This window comes from Podarcis pityusensis (assembly GCF_964106645.2).
Source record: "Podarcis pityusensis genome assembly, chromosome: 15".
In the NCBI taxonomy this organism is placed as follows: Eukaryota; Metazoa; Chordata; class Lepidosauria; order Squamata; family Lacertidae; genus Podarcis; species Podarcis pityusensis.
Genome location: NC_138040.1, coordinates 41,286,091 through 41,311,252, shown reverse-complemented (window position 1 = coordinate 41,311,252; position 25,162 = coordinate 41,286,091). Strand labels below are relative to the sequence as shown.

The window sequence follows — 25,162 nt, the reverse complement described above, 5'->3', positions numbered from 1 at the left end:
TACATCTGCTTTGAAAATACTTGATTTCTGTGCTGTCTTCTCAGCACCACTGACTCCCCATGCCAGCAACCCCTGTTGACTAGAGTGGAATGCTGGCAGAGTTTAATGGGCAGGGTGTGGATTACGTTTGTTTAACTTTTGTTTTGTTTCTAGGAGCCGGAGGTGGCGGGAATGACATTCAGTGGTGTTTTTCTCAGGTGAAAGGGGCTGTGGATGACGATGTAGCTGAAGGTAAGAGCAATTAACCCTTGATATTGCCCATGACAATGTAACTGTGATACTACAGCCACATGTTCATGGAAATATACTTGTCTTTTTCTACATCAGCAGTAAACTCAGAAAACCACGAAGAAACTCCATGCTCATTGGCACTTAAGACTAAAGTGGGGTGTGTTTTTAAGGGTGTGCAACTCCACTGACACCTGCAGGTGTCTGCTTGTAGTCCTTTCTAGGTCATTCCATAGCAAGTGATCCAACTTTTTTACCTCATGTCATCCAATTTTCTTAATATTTTTTACACTTGTTGAATGATCAAAACTAAATTTAAATCTACATTTTTTAAAAAAAAAATCTCATCCTGTTTGTGAGTTATGAGGGTTTGAAATTTCAAAAAATTGACAATTTTTGCCTTGCTGGGCTACACAAAAACCTTAAAAGCTCAGCCCAGAATTGTGATATGTCAAAACTAAAAACACACAACTCTTCAGAACTTCATGGGCTTTAATATGATATGTCACATGATGGACTTACTTTAAATTTTAAATCTAAGTTACAAAATTGGAAATGTTGAAAAGTGGTTAAAAAAATTAATATCATAAAATGTCTCTCCCAAAATGTATTGATTATTTAATATTTTGAAGTGCTACCTGCAAATTTTCATCTTCGGATCTCAATGAGATCACATAAAAATAATAATTTGTACATTCATGTCTGCCTTATTGGGTTTTATTTAGGATAAATGGGTCTTCTTGGAGTAAAATATAACAGAATGAACAAGACTTCAAACTATCAGTTACTCCAGGCATTTCTTTAGAAACTTATTCAGTTAAAAGGTATCTGAAAAGCTACTCAGGCTTTTCTTTTAAAAATGTGTTCCAAAGCTGAGTGATAGCTTGCTATTGCGTGATAGAATTAACACTTTGAAAGAATTCTTGTTAGTACTTCATTTCATGAACATTACAAACAAATGTAAAATTATGGGGGGGGAGCCTTACACATGAAATTTGTCTGAAAACATTTGTTCTTCCATTATTTATACTTTACACCAAATGCATTTCTTGCACACCACGTTTCATTTTTGTCAAAGTGTGTGACCAGTTGCAGTCCTTGGTTCGACCCTTGTTTGTCAAGGCCAAAATTGTCAGTTTTTAAAAAAAATTCAAACCTTCATAACTCACAAATGGGATGAGATAAATAATTAAAATTTTAGATTTAAACATAGTTTTGATCATTCAACAAGTGTACAAAATATTAACAAAACTGGATGGCGTGAGGTAAAAAAAGTTGGATCACTTGATATGGAATGACCCTTCTCCAAGTATTGTTTCACCTCTATAATGCAACATTAAAGCACCATCTAACTTTGCTCACGTACACCAGGTGATGGTACCTTTCTCATATGAGGCTGTACTGTATGTTCTGTCCTACCAATCAGCACTATGGATTCTTAGTTATCCAGTATTTTGGTTAGCCGTATCACAGTGGCTTTGGAAATTCATGTGTGAAGTTTTCTGTCTGGGCTAACTGTAGTTATTGGAATCCAAAACCTGAAGGGCCGGCCTAATTTTCTGCATGCTTGATTTTGCTTGATTATAGTACAGCATTAGGAATTCCCATTAGCTCTGAACTGCTCAAATGGAAAATGTGATAGAAGGTACCATGCAAGTATTAGGCAGGCCTGGGCAATGTATTGATATATCGCCCAGGACAGGTATGAGGGGCAGACCGTGATGGCGGCTTCACTCGGCGGTATATTGTGAGTGACACCATCATCGCTCTTGAGTCCCTCTGCTACCAGTGCCCAGCGCACCGAGGGAGAAACAAGCCGCAGCTGACAATGGAGGCAGAGGGACTCAGGAACAGCGGTGATTTCACCAGTGATTTACCACTCTGCCCTCATAACCGTTGCAGAGGGAGAAACAAGTTGCATTGGCGAGGTGTGATACAGCTTGTTCTCCCCTCCGCTTCTTTAAACTGCTTGGCTGAGGAGCCTGACAGGCCACTGCAGTTTTAAAGAGCCCCCGGCCCGCCACCTGCTTGCACGAAGCAGTGGTGGGCCAGGGCTCCATTAAAGTGCTCCCGCTCCCCGGCTGAAGGAGCCCCGATTCTTCTCCTCCGTGCAATCAAGCAGGAGAAGGATCAGGGCTGCTCAGCTGGGGAGCAGGAGGCTTTGCACTCCCCAGCTGAAGAAGTAGAATGGAGCCCCCACCTGGCCTCCGGCTTGCGTAAGCCAGAGAAAAAGAAATTATTAAAAAAACCAATAAATGTGAATAGAGTTAAAACTACACACACACACAAAAAAAAACCTTGTTTAAAACATTCAAATAATTACAATAAAAACAGCTTGGCACCAGCCCTTTCATTAAAAGCAGTCAATTCCCAAAAGTCTGTCGGAACAAGGAGGTTTTCACCTGTTGGTGGAAGGACAGCAAGGAGGGAGCCAGTCTAGCTTCTCCAGGGATCCCTCCAGAGTTCCAGAGTCTGGGAGCAGCCACCATTAGTATACAATATATTAATCAGAGCATCATGCAAATTCGACTTTTAGTGAATGTCACCACGGAGTCCGATCCATTGCATAGTTCTGCCACTTAAGAAGGCAGTCTTATAGCATCGAGGAGGACTTATTCCCAAGCAAGCATGCATGCCAGGGTTTGCAGTCTTCACCTGAAATAATCTAGATTTAATTTTTCCTGTGGCTGGGACCATAGCTCTCTGATAGAGCACTGTGTTTGTGTGCAGGAGGTCCCAGGTTCAGTTCTTGTCATCTCCAGTTAAAAAGCATTACAGGTAGTCGGGATGGGGAAGCCCCTTGGCCTGGAGCCTTGGAGAACTGCTGCAGTCTGGGTAGGCCAGTGATGGGGAACTGGATCTTACCCACCTTCCATAGGTCGAGATTGGCAGGTGGGTGGGGCCACTCACTTATCAGTCACGTAATATTGCACGGCCCATGAAATGCCAACAAGCAGCTGGCTTTGAGTCTTGTGAAGCCCTTAACCACAGCACTTTGTAGATGCCACCAATCAGCTGATCAGTGGTGTCCACAAACTTCACTCTGGGCTTGGGCCATGTTGGCCACAATGGCCTCACAGGCCAATAGGGGAGGCCTGGCAAGCCTGTTCTGGCCCACAGGCAGGAGGTTCCCAACCCCTGGGTTAGACAAATTACAGCTTACTTTGTCTTCTTCTTGGTAGCATAATTGGTGTATAGTACCAGGCTATCCATCTAGCCTAGTATTGTCTGCTCAGACTGGCAGCGGCTCTCCCGGGTTTCAGAACAGAGGTCTTTCCCATCACTTGTTAGCTGATTATTTTTTAAAGAACAAAAACAGAGGCATGCCAGGTGTGAAACCTGGAACCTTCTTCAGGCAAAGCAAGTTCTCTGCCACTGAAATACGGTCCTCTGCAAGCAGCATCTGCTTACTACATCTCGACTTTCATTCAAGGAACATCCTGGTTCTCCCCACCCCATGCCACTGCTGCCACTCTGTGAGGCAGGTCAGACTGAGAGAGACAGTGACTGACCCATGGTCACCCATCAAGCTTCATAGTTGAGAAGGGTTTGAAGCTGAGTATCCCAGGTCCTAGTTTGACACTCGGTCTAACCACTGCACCACACTGTATATTTATATATGATCTAAAAATAATAAATTTCAGGAGCCACAAGACTCTTATTTTTGCAGCAGCAGACTAAACACAGCTACCCTTCTGGGAACCTTTATATATTATTTCCTCAGAGCAAACGAGACGCTGCATTGAGCTAAAAATTTGCATCCTTACTTCTGAAGGCAAGCTTTTGAAGTCCACTTCTGAAGCATAAGGACTCAGCAGTTTCTAAGGGGTGCTACTGTATCAGCTGTATACTGTATACTGTTGCCGTGCGTAATGTAGCAACCTAGCAGAGTGGTTGTAAGAGGGGCTGGGAAAGTGCCATATGCAGGCTCTCCACTGCAACCTTACCAGCCAAGGGTGAAAGTTGAGGCAGGGATTTTCCTTTGCACCACCAGCTCCTAGCTGGCATGGTGGAGGGAGCCAGATTGGGCCCCTCTTCAAGGAGTGGACAGTACGCTGGGACGATGTATTGATACATCACCCAGGACCGATATGAGGGACGGACCACAATGGTGGCTTCACTTGGCGGTACATTGAGAGTGAAACTGCCACCACTTCTGAGTCCCTCTGCCACCAGTGCGCCGAGGGAGAAGCAAACTGCAGCCAGAGGCAGAGGGACTCAGATGTTGCTGGCCTACAATTCCCACCATCCCTGGTTGCTGGCCATGGTGGCTGGAGCTAATAACATCCAGTAACATCTGGGGAGACAGGTTCCCTGTTCGCATTCTAGACAATAGCTTGATGGCTACAAGAGATTCAGTGTCCCAGTAAATGACTATCTACAGCCCTCCAATGGATTTTGCTGTATTGATCTCAGCTGTATTGGCTGTTTCAGAAGTAATGCTTGCAGCCTGTGAACAGCAGCTGGGATTGAGAGGCAGCTGCAGGAACATCTGCTTCATCATCTCTCTTCCCTCCCCCAACACCAACTGATAACCATGATTAAGGGAAATATTTTTCAGTAGGATCTGGAACCAACATTTGAGCATGGTTTCAAACAGCTAAAAAACAGGTGACTTGGTTAACATTAAGGCTAACACTGTTGTTTTGCTTTACAGTGTGCCTGATTCGGGAGGTGTTCCTAAAAGGCCTGGAAGGAGGGAGGCTATATTCTATGGAAAAAGAGAAATGGATAGCTATATGCACAAGTCTAACCTCTAGAGAGGGTTTAATTTTGCAGTCACAGGAAATACCATATTCAGATAAACACAGTATCTCCTGGTTCCAACACATTGCAGGAGCAGGAGGATTTGAACATGCGCTTGATCCCTCCCTTCCAAGAGGCCAATAATGGCTAAATAATGGCCTTCAGGAAAAGGATTGTTGCTTAGTGGTAGAGCAGCTGCTTTGAATGCAGAAGGTCTCAGGCTCAATCCCCAGCAGATTCCAGGGGAGCAACAGTGGGAGATGTTATTGCCTTCATGCCCTTCTTATCCCATGTCTGAGACCTTGGAGAGCTGCTGCCAATCGGTGTTGACAATACTGAACTAGATGTGCCAATAGTCTGACTGTATGTCTTCCTATGCATGCGTCTTTCTATGTTGGTGAATTTGAATGGTTAAAAGTGACCTAAATAAAGTGCAGAGTTTCTTACTCTGCATTATCATATCTCTAGAGAACAACACCCAAACCTGTTCCTAGTAGCAGGTTTATTTACACAATTTAAGGAAACATGTTGGCTTGCTTTACTATTAATCATGAGGCTGTCTAGCATGCAGATACTTTTCTTCTATCTTGGTGGAGCATGCAGTAACATCAGAGTTGCACAGTTTTCTGAGAGGGGCTTCTGTTAATCCACATGAGGCAAGACTGACAGACGGATAGATTCCTTGTTCAGGAGCATTTGGTAGTAGATGCAGAATGATGATCTGGGAACTTCTTTCTCTTGATGGTCTCATCAAGCCTTGTGCAAGCAGGAAAAGTCAAAGGTGTCCAACTTTCTCAAAATTGGGAAACCATCTTGAAAATGCAAGTTGGGGCAATCAAGCTCATCTGTGTGACTTTGTAATTCATTTGTAATTGCAATTTAAGGTTTGTATCTGATTCTAGTTTTATTTGGAGCTGATTTACTGAAGTTAATGAATATGATTAACTCAGGTTCATTAATTTCAGAGGGTTCATTCTGAGTAGAACTTAGCTGAATACAACCCTAAGTTTAGTTGTAATTAATTTTATGTATTGACAGTGATAATAAGTTGCTCTTCCAAATTATTCAAAGTAGTATTTGTTTTAAAATACTAAACAAAGCAAATGTTAAAGCAGTAATAAAGCAGTGTTCTCTTTAGGGGCACATGGCTTGGACTGTTCCACTTTCCCTTGGAGCACTTAGGTCTTTAAATTGGGGGGGGGCTGTTTTGACAGTGGGGTGGAAGGAGCATTCCCTATTATACATATTGAGCTATTTGTCCATCTTTTGTTTTGGGATGCTGTCTGCCTGGCCTCAAAAATTTTGTAGCCATCAAGATTTGGGTGCTTATCAGTCATTTTTAATGGTCTTCTTTCAAAGTTTCCCTCTTCGACCCTTGGCCAAGTTATTCAAGTTCCCAGATCCTGCATTTCCCCTTCTGGGAATCAGGCTGTTGACTTCTGACGTAAGTGGAGGTCAACATTAAATGATGGCACTAATTTGGTACAGCTTGTCATGTTTGTGATTCTGTTACTTTTTCAGTCTGAGTATTCTTTAAGGATGAATGTTGCAGATGAAGTTTCCTCAGGTTCTTCACCTCTTAATTTCAGGAAATGAAGATGGCAGTGTGACAGAATTAAAAAAACTTTTTTTTTTTTGCTTGTCTAGCTATTTTTAGTATTTTGAAACAAGTGCATGCAAACATTGCAAGTTTGCTTCAAATTTGCAAAGTGACTGTGGAACTCAGACATTTTAAACCCCAAGTTCATTGTGTGAGAGTGCAAAACTAAGGTTGAATTGAAGGGCACCATCTGCATTTCAGCTTTTAGCTGCTATTGAATCTTTTAGTACAGGGTTTAGCAATAGAACATCTGTCCAGCAAGCATTTCATTGGAGATACTGTATTTGACAGCTCTAAAATGTTCAGCTGGTAGTCAAGTAGATCAGCTGATACTGCAGTAAAGGGGAGCTGCTGGTCTGTTGAGGAAGGAAGGTTGAGGTGTGGAGTTTATTGCCATGTGATTGAGAGTCCTAAATTCTGTGCTAGAACACCCCAGCTGCTGTAACAGCAAGACCAAAATGTATTCAGTAAATTGAATAAATTAAGACAGCTATCTTAATTTAACGTTCAAAGGGCTGGCAATGTTTTCTCATTTCTAATCATCAGGGTGAAAAAAACTTCACCAAGCCCTGTAAAAAAAAAAAAACACCTTAATTTTTACAGGGCTTGGTGCAGTAAATATATCCAGTTCAATCAGGTATACTTCTATCCAGGCAAAGCGGTATCTGTCTCAATGCTAGCTGTGGGCAAGATGGTACTTACAACATGCCAAGGTGCCCCAGAAGCCTAGACTCCCAGAACTTTGCACAGGGCACCCAGGAAATAAAAACCGGTGCTTCACAGAGATTCGAGTTTTAGAGTGATTTAGATTCAGTCACCAGGATGAAGCTGGCTTTTCTAAGCAATCATCAAATGAGTCCCTACATGTCACAAGGTACAGTGTATTTCACCTGTCCAGACTGAAAACTACAAAGGTATTGATAACCACCATCCAAGTCATAGTCCCAATGAATTGGTGCAGGCTACTTTTAGGATGGAGTCGATGAAGTTAGGGCAAAGAATTCTCTAAAGCTTCCTTCATTCCTCAGATTATATGAAAGATGTGGAGAAATTCTGACCCTGCAGCCACCCTGGACATTCCCAGAGGTCTTTGCAATAGGTTGTATGAGGTGCCAGCCAAGTGAGGGGAGGGGAATGCCCTCCTGGACTGATGTAAACACATGGCGTAGCATTGCTTTCAACTTGACTGGCACTCTGGGAAAAGAGGACTTGGGTCCAGCGTTAGAAACCCAGATATATAATCTAGGCACCAAATGGCTCCTTAAACCAAGGTTGCAGACACCAAAATGGAATTGTCTAGTTGCCATTTATTGGGAAAGATGCTCCCAAAGTCTGATTTTTCAAATGATGAACTGACTGTGATTGATTCTCAGTTAAACATCTGGCTAGTTCAGATGACAACCTTGAGCTAGGTTAAGAGCTTTGAAAACTTAAAGATGAAAAGCCACCTGGTCCAGGGACAGTCCACATATATATTGGCTTATTCCAACCTCTTTTTCTTAATGGTGACTGCTTCTGGTCAGGCTGCACAGAAAAAGCAATTTGGTCCCAGAAATTCATTCTGATGGGGCAGATAAAATATAACTGATAGAATTCTACAGGATGTGGTATTAAAATAGTCCAGATCCAGTGATTCCCAGATGGTGGAGATGTCAGGCGCCATATTGGTGCCTAGGAATCTTCACTTGGTCGCAAGTGGTTGAACACCAGGTGCAAAATGCTAATTTCGAATACTGCTTGGGTCCAGTAGATTACCAGCTTATAATGACAAAATGCTGTGAGTACATTGCACCAGTTCCTGCTGTAATACCTCGTTTTTCAAGGAGGGGAACATTAAATTTCAGAATGGTTTGAAGACATACGCCAAACAATTTCTTAATTACCATCCTCCCACAAACTGCAGAAACGTGTGATGCATGCAAAAACTATTCTGTTTTCAGACAAAAGTTGGCAAATGGGAAGGAGTGAAACTGCTACAGTGCAAGATTTATCGTGTGTAGCAAAGTCTGAAGAAGGGATACTGAGGCCTTATAAAGCCATTTTCTTGCATTGGAGCTAAAACCACAGAACCTTAGGGTCAGTGGTGTGGCTTTGACTGTGGGGGAATTCTTAACAAAAGTACTTTACTACTAGTGATTAGCAGTTCAACAGTTGCAGTATGGGTAGGATTAAAGAAAAAAAAAATCCCTGCAATTTATTTAGGAAGGCTTGTCGGTAAGCAATGCAAGCAAATGCATGTCTATGCACAAGCAAACCCTACTGAATTCAATGAGGCTTATTCCCAGGAAAGTAGAAGTAAGTTTAGTTGAATTCAGTGGGGCTTAATATTCCACTTAATCCTCTGAGTGGGGAAGCAGATGCAACTTGACTGGAAATCACTCAAACTATTCTTAAATTGGTTGAAAATATATTAAATATGGAAGTTTATTTAATAGTTTTATTAAATCTACTACTTCCTTATGTTTTAAAGCCCTCCATTGCCATGGGGAGGTGTGGGAAGCCCTTTGCTGCCCCAGGGTCTGCCGCAGGGCTGCCCAGAGAAGCCCTTTGCCACCAGGGATAGTTGCGGCAAGGTCCTCCTCCGCTGTGGGGATGCCCGGTGAGGCCTCCTGCCACTGCATATCTATATTGTGATATATTGAGATACTGTGATGTTTAGCTGGTGATACATCACAATGTTGAAAACCAGATGTTGCCCAGCCCTACTCTTATGCACTTGTTTCCTTTGCTTTGACTACAGTTTTTAAACTAACTTTTTAAAAGAGAACTGACTGTCCCTGGAGGGGTTTAGACCGGAGTGAACTACTGTACCGGGCATAGGCAAACTCAGCCCTCCAGATGTTTTGGGACTACATCTTCCATCATCCCTAGCTAACAGGATGGTCAGGGATGATGGGAGTTGTAGTCCCAAAACATCTGGAGGGCCGAATTTGCCGATGTCAGTACTGTACCATCCCCTGAATTCCCATGAATGCCTGAATACTTATTTTCAAGAGGAGAATTGGTCCAGTGGCTGTTTGCTCTCATGGGTAACAGTTTTCAAGATGTGTGTTCCTGTTGCGGTGGTGACCACTTCATCTGCACAATGTGTCACTTTTCCTCCAATTGTGTTTTTCCTTTTTAAAAGTGTCAAGGCCATTTGATAGATTGATTTGACCTATTTCCTCCTCCTCATCCCCCTCATCCTGGAAAGGTCCTGGAACTTGGGTACCAGCACAGCTGAAAATGAAGGAGTCAAATCACACTTTGTAAAATGTGTACTGAGAGGTCCATAGAGCATGGCGAGCCTTCCGTATGATATATATACTGCAAATAGAGCAGATATCATGGGTTTACTAAATCTGCCCTAGAAAATCTAAAGGAGGAGAAATTGTCAATCAGTGTGTAACTTTTTCTGATTGCAAATTTGTGGTACTGCTTAATTATTAGTGGTCTAAATGAAACAACAGTTTTACGCTTTCACCTAACTGCCCAAATGCAATATGTCTCCTCAAAGTGAAGAGAACCTGCATGCTCAGAAGTGTTCAAAGGGCCAATTGAAGCTCCCCAAGCCTTTTCAGATGGGTGGATGTTCAGATGTACCAAGATGCATTCTCCCTTGCCACTTGGTATATAAATTGCCCCCGAGTTTCAGCAAAAGCCTTACTGGTGTTCAAGTGCTTGGTAGGGCTGTGCAATAAATCGCCATATCGTTGAATGCAGATATTGAAATAACATTGCGATAAGTGTTTCAACAAGGCAATATACCAGTGAACAAAAGGTGGAGACTTGACAGCTTCCCAGGAGGTAGCTTTGCAGATAATTTGCAGGTACACCCTCCGCCACTGTCAGGAGGTATGGCGGGACCCTCTGCCACCACGGGGAGGCATGGTAAGGCCCTCTGCTGCTGCGGGGGACTGCGGTGCACCCTCAGCTGCTGCAGGGAGGTATAGTGGGACCCTTTGCTGCCACGAGGAGGCCCAGCAAGGCCCTCCTCCACCACCAATATATATCATGATATTGTGATATTTAGCTGGTGATATATCGTGATGTTGAAAACCAGATATTGCCCAGCCCTAGTGCCTGGCATTACTCGGATATATAGAGAAAGAGCAATACAATCCCTTTAAATCTGCTTCCACTGAGGCTTTGGGTTTCTCCCAGCTGTTGTTCCCTTCTTTTGAGTCCCTTTCTTCCCCCTCCCCTTGCTAGCATTTCTTTATGTACTGCATTGCATTGGTGCAAGAGCAAGTCTCCTGAAGGGAACTAAAGAGTTGCTTGTGTAGGCAGGTGTGTGTATGTGCATACGTGTATGTTAGTATGTGTTCATGCCAGAAAACATGAATGGAAACGTGTACATAGAAGGTAGAACATAGAATCATAGAATCATAGAGTTGGAAGAGACCACAAGGGCCATCGAGTCCAACCCCCTGCCAAGCAGGAAACACCATCAGAGCACTCCTGACATATGGTTGTCAAGCCTCTGCTTAAAGACCTCCAAAGAAGGAGACTCCACCACACTCCTTGGCAGCAAATTCCACTGTCGAACAGCTCTTACTGTCAGGAAGTTCTTCCTAATGTTTAGGTGGAATCTTCTTTCTTGTAGTTTGGATCCATTGCGCCGTGTCCGCTTCTCTGGAGCAGCAGAAAACAACCTTTCTCCAACCTCTATGTGACATCCTTTTATATATTTGAACATGGCTATCATATCACCCCTTAACCTCCTCTTCTCCAGGCTAAACATGCCCAGCTCCCTTAGCCGTTCCTCATAAGGCATCGTTTCCAGGCCTTTGACCATTTTGGTTGCCCTCCTCTGGACACTTTCCAGTTTGTCAGTGTCCTTCTTGAACTGTGGTGCCCAGAACTGGACACAGTACTCCAGGTGAGGTCTGACCAGAGCAGAATACAGTGGCACTATTACTTCCCTTGATCTAGATGCTATACTCCTATTGATGCAGCCCAGAATTGCATTGGCTTTTTTAGCTGCCGCGTCACACTGTTGGCTCATGTCAAGTTTGTGGTCAAGCAAGACTCCCCCATCTTGTATTTGTGCCTCTCATTTTTTTTGCCCAAGTGCAATATTTTACATTTCTCTCTGTTAAAATTCATCTTGTTTGTTTTTGCCCAGTTCTCTAATCTGTCAAGGTTGTTTTGAAGTGTGATCCTGTCCTCTGGGGTGTTAGCCACCCCTCCCAATTTGGTGTCATCTGCAAATTTGATCAGGATGCCCTTGAGTCCATCATCCAAGTCGTTGATAAAGATGTTGAATAAGACGGGGCCCAAGACAGAACCCTGGGGCACCCCACTAGTCACTCTTCTCCAGGATGAAGAGGAACCATTGATGAGCACCCTTTGGGTTCGGTCAGTCAGCCAGTTACAAATCCACTGAGTGGTAGCATAGTCAAGACCGCATTTTACCAGCTTCTTTACAAGAATATCATGGGGCACCTTGTCAAATGCCTTGCTGAAATCAAGGTAGGCTACATCCACTGCGTTCCCTTCATCTACCAGGCTTGTAATTCTGTAAAAAAACGAGATCAGGTTAGTCTGACATGACTTACTTTTCAGAAATCCATGCTGACTATTGGTGATCACAGCATTCCTTTCTAGGTGCTCACGGACTGTTTGCTTAATGATCTGCTCCAGAATCTTCCCTGGTATTGATGTCAGACTGACTGGGCGGTAATTATTTGGGTCCTCTTTTTTCCCCTTTTTGAAAATAGGGACAACATTTGCCCTCCTCCAGTCTGCCGGGACTTCACCTGTTCTCCAGGAATTCTCAAAGATGACTGCCAGTGGTTCTGAGATCACATCTGCCAGTTCTTTTAATACTCTTGGATGCAGTTCATCTGGCCCTGGAGACTTGAATACATCTAAACTAGCCAAGTATTCTTGTACTATCTCCTTAGTTATTCTGGTCTGTGTTTCCTTTGCTGAATCATTTGCTCCAAATTCTTCAGGTCGGGCATTGTTTTCTTTATCGGAGAAGACTGAGGCAAAGAAGGCATTGAGGAGTTCAGCCCTTTCTGTGTCCCCTGTTTGCATTTCACCATCTTCTCCTCTGAGTGACCCCACTGTTTCTTTGTTCTTCCTTTTGCTACGAACATACCCATAAAAGCCTTTTTTGTTGCTTTTAACCTCTCTAGCAAGCCTGAGTTCATTCTGTGCTTTAGCTTTTCTGACTTTGTGTCTACACGTGCTGGCTATTTGTTTGAATTCCTCTTTGGTGGTTTCCCCCCTTTTCCATTTTTTGTAATCTTAACTCAGTTAAAAGTTCTTTAGATAGCCACCCTGGCTTCTTTAGGCACCTTCCATGTTTCCGTCTCATTGGTATTGCCTGACATTGTGCTTTTACTATCTCCCTCTTAACAAACTCCCAGCCATCATGAACTCCCTTTCCTTTTAGTATTACTGTCCATGGGATCTCATCCAGCACTTCCCTAAGTTTTATGAAGTCGGCTTTCTTAAAGTCAAGAAATTGAGTCCTAGTATGCTTGGCTGCTCCTTTCCGCTGTATAGTAAACTTCAGAAGAGCATGATCACTCGCGCCTAATGATCCTTCCACTTCTACCCCACTAACCAGGTCATCAACATTGGTTAGGACCAGATCTAAAATGGCTGTTCCTCTTGTTGCTTCTCCCACTTTCTGGACAATGAAGTTGTCTGCAAGGCCAGTGAGGAATCTGTTTGACCTTATGCTCTTGGCTGAGTTTGACATCCAACAAATATCCGGGTAATTGAAGTCCCCCATTACTACTATCTCCCTTCCTTTTGCATGCTTGGCCATCTGTTCCAGGAAGGCATCATCTATGTCCTCCGTTTGGCTTGGGGATCTATAGTAAACTCCCACAATGAGGTCACTGTTATTCTTCTCTCCCTTAATTTTGACCCAAATGCTCTCACTTTGGCTTTGAGGTTCTAAATCTTGGATCTCTTCACAGGTATACACATCCCTGACATATAACGCCACTCCTCCTCCTTTCTTGTCTGGTCTGTTTCTCTGAAATAGATTGTATCCCTCCATTATTACATTCCAATCGTGGGACTTATCCCACCAGGTTTCAGTGATGCCTATTATGTCATATTTAGTTTGCTGTACCAAGAGCTCAAGCTCATCTTGTTTATTTCCCATGCTTTGCGCATTAGTGTACAGACATTGAAGTCCATTAATCATTCCCCCGTGACTCTTATTTAAGGATTTTTTCCTCCCACCCACTAGGTCTGTGTGCTGTTTGCTCCATTTGGTCTATGACATTTGGATGATCATCTTCATCAATTGATAGACTCCTACCTTCAGGAGCACTGTCTCCCTCCCCCACATTAGTCAGTTTAAAGCCCTCCTGATGAGGTTTCTGAGATTTTTGGCAAAAACATTTCTCCCAACTGTTGTGAGGTGCAGCCCATCGCTTGCCAGAAGTCCATTTTCAAGAAACTGCAGTCTGTGATCTAAGAATCCAAACCGTTCCTGTTTACACCATTTGCGAAGCCAGGTGTTCACTTCCACTATTTTCCCCTCTCTCCCTGGGCCACGTCGTTCAACTGGGAGGACAGATGAGATGGCAATTTGTGCATTTAATTGCTTCAATTTCCTGCCCAGAGCCTCGTAGTCTCTTTTGATCTTCTGGAGGCTATTGCTTGCAGTGTCATTGGTTCCCACATGAACCAAGAGGAAGGGGTATTTGTCAGTGGGTTTTATGATTCCTTGCAGTCGTTCAGTTACATCTTGGATCTTAGCCCCGGGGAGACAGCACACTTCCCGAGACATCTTGTCAGGCCCACAGATCACTGCTTCTGTTCCCCTCAGTAGGGAATCCCCTATCACCACTACACGCCTCCTCTTAGGTTTGGTCGGGGTTCTTCCGTGAGCTGTCCGTTCCAAGGTCGCCTGCACATTCCCTGAGGACTGACTTTGCTGCTCGTCTTCATATACCTGATCGACTGTAATGAGGGAGAGATCCTCAAATGGAGTTTGCTCTTCATCTTCCATGCTAGGGGAGAGGACCTCAAAGCGATTGTGTATTTCTAAACAATCAGAGCGAACCCTGGGCCTCCTACTTCTTTGAGTCACGTTTCTCCATATATCTGGCTCCTGTGTTGGTGAACTAGCCTCCTTCTCAGGGGAGTCCCCTGTCTCCTCCTTGGTGGAGACGGTGTGCTCTGTTGCTTCCAAGAAGAGCTCCAGCTCTCTAATTCTTTGGAGCGTAGCTACACGTTCCTCCAGTTGCTGGACTTTGTCTTTTAAGAGGGCAATCAACATGCAATTGCTGCAGGTAAAGCTGCCTGCAACCTTTGGCAAGATGGCAAACATTGCGCAGGAACCGCAGGCGACTGCAGCTGTTCCCTCCCCCTCCATCTTGAGAACGTGTCGTTGGGGGTGGCTACAGCGGTCCTCCATCATAAAAAGCGTGAAGACAGGACAAATAACTCCCCCCCCCCACAAAAAACCTAGGTCTCCCCCAACATGAGAGTCAAGCTTGAGGGAGGGTCAGATAGGCCTTCAACCCTGAAACTCGTCACCTAGAGACTTGCCCAAAACTGGGCTGCTTCCAGAAAAAAGAACACTTTTCTATCCATATTGAATTATGCTGGTCAGGTATAGGATGCAATAACATTTTTCTACCTGAAGTGGTCTTAACTATTAATACAGGGGTAAATGGTAAATAAAATTGAAGCATGATTGACAGCTTGCACATTGAGAAATTGACTATGGGGTGGGGGGTGGGAATAATGTAGGGAGCGCTGAAGGGCACCACATTGTGAAACATAAGGTGTGAGAATCCTGAGCACATTGAAGCTGCCTACATGTATTGTACCACATGGCTCAGATTCTTAGGCTAATGGGCATGGGGGGGGGGAGAGTTATTTTCATTATCTTGAAAGTGCTACAAGCTCTTTAATGTACTTTTCTGATTTGTGGTACACAAAAGAAGCTACCCAAATGATCAGGGCATTAGGACATAATAAAGGTAAAGGTAAAGGGACCCCTGACCATTGGGTCCAGTCATGGCTGACTCTGGGGTTGCGGTGCTCATCTCGCTTTATTGGCCGAGGGAGCCGGCGTACAGCTTCCGGGTCATGTGGCCAGCATGACTAAGCCGCTTCTGGCGAACCAGAGCAGCGCACGGAAACGCTGTTTACCTTCCCGCCAGAGCGGTACCTATTTATCTACTTGCACTTTGACATGCTTTCGAACTGCTAGGTTGGCAGGAGCAGGGACCGAGCAATGGGAGCTCACCCCGTCGCAGGGATTCGAACCGCCCACCTTCTGATCGTCAAGTCCTAGGCTCTGTGGTTTAACCCACAGCGTCACCCGCGTCCCTAGGACATAATAGAGACTCATAAAATACACGGAGAAGGTGTACAGCAGGAAGTGTTTCTCTCTTACTTTAATACTAGAATTTGGGGACATCCAGTGGAATTGACTGGCCAGTGGATTCAAGATGGACACATGAATCTTGCTTCCATAATATGCAGCAATGGCCAGTGGCTTTAGATGACACAATCCCATTCTAAAAATGGTACTTGCTGCACTGTGTCTCTGCAAGTTCTTGGCTTGCTACGTAGCCCTACTTATTCAATTATATTCTCAGTGAGGTCCAGTTGTGCTGTTCTCAACAGGAAGGTATGCAAAATGATGAAGCCCCATTCCCTTGCTTTACTGTACTCTGGGGTTTTTGATAGTTAGCCCCTCTCAGTTTATATGGCTTTTATTAGACTCATCTTTGCAGCTAAGAGGACCAGAAACCTCTGTGTGTCATTGAAATTGATTCAGATCATTGGATAACTGAGTGTTTACAATGTGATTGCTGATGAAACCGGCCAAGCCAAACTGTGGCTTACTATGAACGTGCAAGTTTCCAAAGAGGAGACTGTGGCAACTTCTTTCCTTCTCTGCTGCTGCTATGAGCCATGCCTTGGTTTGGCTAGGCATGTTGTGCAAACCTAAGTTTTGATTTGCCTTGTCTTTCTTCACTCAAACAATGAGCCCAGGTTTGATTGATACAGTGTTAGAAACTGGGATAGGAATGGCTGGGAGCCATGTGGCTCCTGGGACCTCGGTTGTGGGCGCCAAAACAAAATGCCCAGGTGCCTTTTCTTTTGTACTACCCCACTATGAGACCAGGCAGCCCCGCAGATAAATAAAATAAAATGCTGCTGGTCAAATCAGGTTGTCTCCATATGAAGCAGGTGATGAGGTGATTATGGGCTGCATTTGTAACACTGAAATTACATCCCAATGAAATAGAGGGGCTGTGGGTTGGAAGCCCCAGATCCAGGAACTGAGTGGTTGGACTGTATTGAATGGGGTCACACTCCCCTTGAAAGAGCAGGTGGATAGATACCTTGCATGTGTTCCTTGATCTAGCATTGCTGCTGAAAGCCCAAGTAGTGCTGGTGGCAAGGAGTTCCTGTGGCCAGCTCTGTAGCCTTGCCACAGTCTGGGCTACCCTTGTTCTAGTTATCACTAGAAAATATATACAGTGGTACCTCGGGTTAAGTACATAATTCGTTCCGGAGGTCCGTTCTTAACCTGAAACTGTTCTTAACCTGAAGCACCACTTTAGCTGATGGGGCCTCCAGCTGCCGCTGCACGATTTCTGTTCTCATCCTGAAGCAAAGTTCTTAACCCGAGGTACTATTTCTGGGTTAGCGGAGTCTGTAACCTTAAGCGTATGTAACCCGAGGTACCACTGTATATGTAGTTTTGCAAACTGCTGTTCAATATAATGAGATCAATAGTTCAATAGATCAACTGTGGAGTAAAACTTCTAGATAAGACTGTGTACGTGAAGGACTCCAATCAATGAGATGCCCAGGTATGGTCTTCGTTTCAGATGCTTTCTTCAGGACAGTTGAGATATATTGACAAATGTAAAGATTGTGCTGCTTATTGGGTCAGCACCCATCAAAAGTTGACCCAATAATGAGCACAAAGAAGAAGACATCTGAAACGAAGACCATACCCAGGTGTCTGCATGTATTTTTTTTCCAAGTTCTTTGTGACTGTACATACGGTATATACCTTGTGTGGATATTATTTTGAGTCATAATACCAATTGCATTGGAACATTCAGTGCAGAGTGTTTACATTATTTTATAGGATCTGAACATTATAAACTATTGAACTTTAAAATCTCAATTTTCACAGCAAAAACAGTGATTTTATTATACTGTAATAGGGTGGTTATACTGTTGCAGCAACAACATAGTGATTCTCTTCCCTGCTCCCCTCAACCCTCATCCTCCCAGAGATGAGTATAGTAATTCAGCTGGAGTGCTGGGAACTGCTGTGATCTTTCTCCTGGTCCACTGTTCTTTTGTTGTACACTGAAGGAGAAATAATTGCCTTACTGAGGCATACATGTGAATGTGCTTTTCCATTTCGAGACTCACAAATGGTAGGTTGGTTTGCCTTAAAAACCTTGCTATTTGGGTTACTTGCCAACCCCCTGAGGCAGGCAGGCAAGCTTCTGTCCTAATTTTATAATTGCAGAATTGTGATTGGGTTTGAAGAGCTGAATTCAATGCATTTTTATTCCAGGTTTATAAAAGAAATACCTTGCAAAGTTTACTGTTTGAATATATTTGGTGCTGAAGAGTTCTAATTTATCTTTGTGATAACTAGGCTTTTAATCTCTATTTAAAAAGGGCCCACCAGATCATAATAGTAACCATGTCTGGCCCACAGTCTTTTCTTCTTCTTTTAGCCCCTGGTGACTGTACTAAATTTCAGGGAGGGTATAAACAAGTATGGGATGCGGGTGGCGCTGTGGGTTAAACCACAGAGCCTAGGACTTGCTGATCAGAAGGTCGGTGGTTCGAATCCCTGAGACTGGGTGAGCTCCCGTTGCTCGGTCCCTGCTCCTGCCAACCTAGCAGTTCGAAAGCATGTCAAAGTGCAAGTAGATAAATAGGTACCACTCCGGTGGAAGGTAAACGGCGTTTCCGTGCTCTGCTCTGGTTCGCCAGAAGCGGCTTAGTCATTCTGGCCACATGACCCGGAAGCTGTATGCCGGCTCCCTCAGCCAGTAAAGCGAGATGAGCGCCGCAACCCCAGAGTCGGTCACAGCCTTTACCTTTGGTCCAGCCTTTACCTTTACCTATAAACAAGTAGGGCCATCACTTCACTTGTAAGAAGAAATTAATGGTCTTCAAATTGTATGTATTTTATTTTTATTTAACAAATTACATATACCCCCTGATTGTAATAACACCTCTAAGCAGTTTTACAAGGAATATTATCAGTGAATAACTGAAAACAAGTAATTAAAGTGTTTTAAAGACAATTAAACATAGCAGGCTAAAAAGAGATTAAAACTTGTGTATTGAACTCTGCAATTTAATATGTCACTCCTTTTGTATTCAATACTTCAGCTATGGCTATGGATATCTGCTCTGTAACTCTAGCAACGAAACCCTTTTTGTCAGGTGGATCCGTATTCAGTACAGGCAACTCCCCATTTGCGTGGGGGTTGTGTTCTGGGTCATTGCGTACTTGCATGAAATTGCGTGTAATCGAACATTCATTGGAAAAGCCTGCAAACACCCTGTTCTGCTCCAGCTCTGTTCTTTCGGCAACGTTTTAGTGACATCTTTATGACATTTTTTGGTCACTTCTGGGTTTGGCGCTGTGCACAGTTGTGCACACATCAAATGCTCAGAAACTGGGAGTTGCTTGTACAGAAGCTGAAGCAAGTAGTGCTGAGAAACTTCAACTGTTTCTGGATTGCAACCTATTTTGCAGTGAAATTCACATTTCATTTCCTTAGCTTATTTATTTTCAGTTCTGTCACCTGTGGCTTGGATCAAGATATGGTGTTCTCATCTCACTGCAGGTGTTAAAGCACTTATCAATGCCTGGAAATTTGTGTTATAATCAACACAATTAGCACCGTCTTCTTCTTTTTTTGCATTTCTTTCCCCCTCTCTGACTTTTGAAATCTCTGATGAAGTGGTCTCTAGACCATGAAAGCATGTGTGTATGTGTATGTGTACATAACCTTAAAGCACACACAAGTAAGTACTGTATATTTCCAACTGATATCACTGGCTGCTGACATTCAGCAGTCTACATTCCTTGAGGAGTTTGCAATCTCAATTAGGTGTGGGCAAGCCACCATGAAATCTTCTGCCCATTGCTTTTCTCTGAGCCTGCTGCACAGAGTAACAGGGCAGTCTTGGTATTGTAAGAGACTGGGCTGGAGGAGCAGAGATGGCCTTGGCAGGTATGCAGGAAATTTAGTTTCTCTCCCCGCCCCCTTGGAAACAGAGTGTTAAAACTGCCCTTTTTAAAACCCCTCAGTTTGATTCTGCTGTATAGCAAATAGCATTTCAGGGAACATTTATTCATCTTCAGAAGAGGGATTTGTGCTTGTTGTTATTATTTTTCAAGCCATAATGGTAAGAATGGGATTCAGATTTATAGTGTGACCTACACACTACTAATGTGTGGATATCTGTGTGCACAGTGCAGAGAAATTGGTTTTCCAGAATAATGCACTTTGCATTTTGAAAGCAAATTACCTTCTTTCACATGAGTATCAGTTTGGCTGTAGCTTCATCTGGAGACCCTGCATGTTGAGAGATTGCAAGATCAGATTAATTTTCATCTGTGTATTTCCCCAACACCTCTGTGTGGCTCCCAGTTTCCATCTTATCATTGAAATAATGTAACTGATATATGGCTTCAAATTAATCTGAGGGATTGCATGAGTCCTGCTTTTATCAGATCACTGAAAGGACATAACCAGTATTTTAGTTCAAATATTTCAGTTTCCTCATTCCCTTACTAATACAAACTATTCACATATTAACTATTGATAAAATGAGGAAGAAACTGAAGGGCTGGGGAATTGGTTGATTAGAGCCTGGTGGTGATAAAGCCAAGGTTGCAGGTTCGATCCCCTTGTGGGACAGCTGCATATTCCTGCATTGCAGGGGGTCGGACTGGATGAACCTCAGGGTCCCTTCCAACTCTATAATTCTATAAATCTATAAAAGCTGCAGGATGTCAAAACTTTTTTGCTCTCTCATGATGATTAGGTTATAAGTTTTCAATTTGACCATTTAAAACTTTCAGCATTAAGTACTGTGCTACATACAAAGAGTTAGACTGAGCTGATCACAGCCACTTACTTAGCCTGGTGCTTTTTTGTCACTTGGGTAGATGGCTAAATATTTCATTCTTTGGGATCTTTGCACATGGAAATATAGGATATTGGACCTTTTAAATATGCCCTTGTGAGTCTTCCTTTCCCCCCTACCATGGAAAAAGACCACATGTTTGGTAAGTTATAAATGGTCAGGTGCTTTTTCATTACAGAATTCAGGAAAAGTTGCACAGGCAGTAAAACTTGGCTTAGTTGCAGTGGTGAAAGTTCCTAAATTATTGGCATAGGAACTCAAGAGTGACTTGTGAGAGCCATGTGGCTGAGCTGGAGTAACCAGCTCAGATCTCCTCACATGCTGAACTTCTCAGGCAGGCTGGAGGTTGAACCAATAGGCTTGATTTCTCATTTCCTCCCAAGGTAAGGGAAAGTGACTTCACTAAGCCTGGTTAACCTCTTCATTCATTCATTGGACTTATATGTTGGTTATATAAGGCTGTTTACACACACAGGTTAGAAACAGCCAGAATCCCTTACAGCGGTTCTCAACCTGTGGGTTGCCAGATGTTGTTGGACTACAACTCCCTTTATCCCTGAACTCTGGCCTTGCTAGCTAGGGATGATGGGAGTTGTAGTCCAACAACATCTGGCAACCCACGGGTTGAGAAAGGCTGCTTTAATAGTAAGAAGGGACTTCTACTTATTCATACGCTGCAGAAAGAAGAACCTGCCATCTCTCTCAGCAGCGGGGAGGGATTTCATGGCATACCAGTCTCTACATCTCTGAAGGATGTACAAGCAGTCTTTTTGATGGGTCACAGCAAATGTCTGTTTTGTCCAGGATCCTTTTGTCAACAGTGGCTGGCCAGATGCCCAGGGGAGCTTAAGAAGAACTTCCAAATGTTCTAGGAATAGCAACAAAAAAAAAAAAAAAAAAAAAAGCAACAACAAAACCCTGCCCCCCCCAAAAAAATAATTGAAAGGGGTGAAAATGAAAATGTGAATCTGGAAATGCTTCCTCCGTGATCACTTTGACCGATCTATTATCACCTTGGTTAGACATTTCAGTTTGGTGGGCTGGGAGAGCTGAAAATAATGCTCATGTACAGTGGTACCTCAGGTTATAGCTGCTTCAGGTTACAGACTCCGCTAACTCAGAAATAGTACCTCAGGTTAAGAACTTTGCTTCAGGATGAGAACAGAAATCGTGCAGCGGCAGCGGGAGGCCCCATTAACTAAAGTGGTACCTCAGGTTAAGAACAGTTTCAGGTTAAGAACGGACCTCCAGAACGAATTAAGTTCTTAACCCGAGGTAACACTGTATTTCACATCTGGCAACCAAGGCATCACTTTGGTTTCAGCTGGTACATGGGTAGATGAGTCTGGGGCACAAATTTTCATGGCCCCCTAGCGGTTAGGGGGGCTCATTTACCAGAAGCAATGTATTTTGAATTAAAGCATTATTTAGAAAGCAGATATTGTGAAAGATACAAGTAGCACTTCCAATCTAGCAGCCTCCCCTCACAAGCCATTAGGACATGAGAAGAGCTTGCAGGATCAGGCCAGTGGTCCGTCTAGTGCAGCATCCAGGCCAGCCAGATGCCTCTGGGAAGCTCACAAGCAGGACGTGAGCATCACAGCACCCTCCCCTCCCCTCCCCGTTTCCAGCAACTGGTTTCAGAAGCCTCTAACAGGGGCTTCTATCACCTCTGACAGGGGTGGCATCACATGGCTGTTGGGGGTTGCAGCCATATTCTTGATGGATTTGTTTCAGCCTCTTAAAGCCATTCAAGTTGCTGGCCATCATTGCCTCATGTGGGAGCAAATATGCCCTGTGTGAAGAAGTAGTTTATACAGCGGACGCTCGGGTTGCAAACGTGATCCGTGCGGGAAGCACGTTTGCAACCCGCACCATTCACAACCCGCAGCGCCGCGTGTGCACACGCACAGGTTGCAATTCGCATGCACGACTGCCGAAACCCAGAAGTAACCTGTTCCGGTACTTCTGGGTTTTGGTGCGTCCGTAACTCAAAAAATTGCAACCTGAAGCGTCTGTAACCTGAGGTATGACCGTATAGTCTTATACAGACTTGATCCAGAGCAGAGTTGTGTCCTGGGCTACTGACACAGTGCTGGTAGTGCAGGACCACCATCCACCAGACTCTCATGGAACATAACATTACCTCTATCAAAGCTTTCTATATTGACTAAGCTGTCTAGCAGCAGGACAGCCTTTCTCCCAAGTTTGCAATATTTTTAGTGCTGGGTGGTGGTGGTTTGAAATGTTTGCTGAAAAGCATTTTTTATATACTGTATGCAGGTACTGATCTAGCAAGTTGTGCCTTAGCTGGCACTAGCTGTTGGCTTCTGTGTGCTGTGTAGCCTATTGATATTCTGGTGTGTTTACAGTGGGGGTTTTGCCCCCCCTTTCAGAAATATCCCTATACTACTTTCACTTGGCAACTTACCCCTTGAAAGGAGGCAAAAGGCCTCTCAAGGATTATTTTTTTTATCCCAGGTCATAGAAACCTGGCTCTTGGTATGTTGAGTCATGTTTGCTTTGTTTCAGTTTGCTTTGTTTAATCAGCCATTTAAAAAAAGAGCAAAGTGCCACTCTAAGGTTGGAGCTGATTTATTTGGTGGAGCATAGAATTGCTGTTGCATAGTTCTTTTTCAGGTTGACCAGAAGAAAATTCATGAAACGGAGATTGAAATTTGGGTATCTCGTTGTCGGAGTTCCATCGGGATCGCACCAGCACAAGTATACACATAGAGAGCCATTCTCATGGACTTATTTCAGGAATATTCGGATTGTTTGGCTTTGAGATATTAGGTTGCATATGTCATTATTTTGGCATTGTAGATATTATTTCAGATTCCATGTATTAGAAGGTGTTGAAATGTTGTACATTATTGTTAATGATTTTTTGTAAACCACATACAGAGTTGTTTAGTTTGTTTCAGCTAACAGCAGAGGTTAGAAACGGGAGAATTTGTATGTTGATTCGGTTATGGTTGTTGGATTGAGATAGCACCATGAAATGTTAAGCACCTTGATTGGAAAGATTAAAAAAAAAAAGAGCAATATCCTATAGACTAGTCAAATTTTGTATTTCCACCATTTTTGATGTGTTCATTTTAATTATAAACCATCTAAGCAGGGCAACGTATTTTGCAATTATTCATTGGAACCATGAAAGCAATTTGCTACTGGGGGTAGAATTCATGATCCTGATTATCTCAGCATCCATTAATTAATTTTAAACAGGAAAATTGGTGTTCCCTAAGACTGAAGATGTACAGCCAATGCTAGTGAAAGTTGGAAGGGGGGTTGACAAAGATCCTATTTGAGCAGAGCTTCAGTGGTTTGCACTGTCCATGGAATATTTCAGCAAAATAGTGCAGGCAATTCCTCATATGCGCAGGGGTTTCATTCTAGGTCATTGTGCGCTTGTGTGAAATTGTGTGTAATCCGAACACCCATTGAAAACACTCCCCCACCAACACATTCTGCCCCTTTTGGTGATGTCTTTATGACATTTTCATGTCACTGCCAGGTTTGGTGTGGTGTATGTATGTGTGGTTGCACACATATCGGATGTAGCTAAAGCAGTTGCTGCCTGTACTATGCAGAATAAGCTAAGACTTTGCAGGTCAGCTGGGACTTGCCAAAAGTTTCATGGAAGAGGTGGGGTTGAGGGAAAGGTGGTGGTGGCAACATAACGCAGATTATGGAAGGCAATTTCAAGACTAGGAGGTAGCAAAGGAGAAAAGGTACAGGTGAGAAATGTGGGTGTCCTAGGGCCATAGAGTTGGAGAAGCAAAGATTAGGGATGAATCAGGATACCAGAATAAAAAGCAAAGAAGGGGGCAAACCATAAGTGGCTTTGAAGGCAAGTTTGAAAAACATACTTTGTGTTAATGAGCTGGGAAATGGCTTTGTGTCTTCCGGGGAATATACGCATGGTCACACTGTTGCCCTGTGTAGTAAAGAGGTTCAGAGGATCACTCCCTTATTGGTTCTCTGTGCCTGCTCTGCATTTTAAGAGGATGAACAACATCACCTCCCTTCCCAAACCTTAAATATAGAAAGCAATTAATTGAGGTGACAAGGGTTAATGGTTTTTGTTCAGAAATGCAACACCTTGCATTTGTTTCTAAGCTGCTTTGTAAAATTGTTATAGCAATTTCCCTAATCAGAAACTACTTTTGCAACCTAGTAGCAAAATGTGAATTGTTTTATTCTTTAGCCGTCTGAACATAGCAAAGAAAATACCTACAAAAGCAGGGGAGCTCATGTTCAGAGTTAAATATTCATGATTTGTAATAAAGTGGCCCCAATGCATGTTTGTATATTGGTATAAACTGGGTTGGGGAACCCCAGGCTTTGGGGTAAAACAGACTCCTTTTGAGATTCTCCCCTGACTGCGCCCACTTCCCAGGCCACTCTCCCTTTCCCCAGCCATGCTGTACACCTTCCTGGAGTGTTTTTGCCATGCTG

At 43.5% G+C, this 25,162-nt stretch overlaps 1 protein-coding gene across 1 annotated transcript in view; it reads left to right on the top strand.

Annotated features, from left to right (window-relative positions):
- The window catches only part of PPP2R2A (protein phosphatase 2 regulatory subunit Balpha), a gene marked incomplete at its 5' end in the record, with an annotated part of 66,527 nt that overhangs the window by 674 nt on the left and 40,691 nt on the right, over nt 1-25,162 (top strand). Inside the window, 1 exon segment of the mRNA XM_080982684.1 lies at nt 154-231. Within this exon segment, the coding sequence (XP_080838810.1) occupies nt 154-231 (78 nt within the window).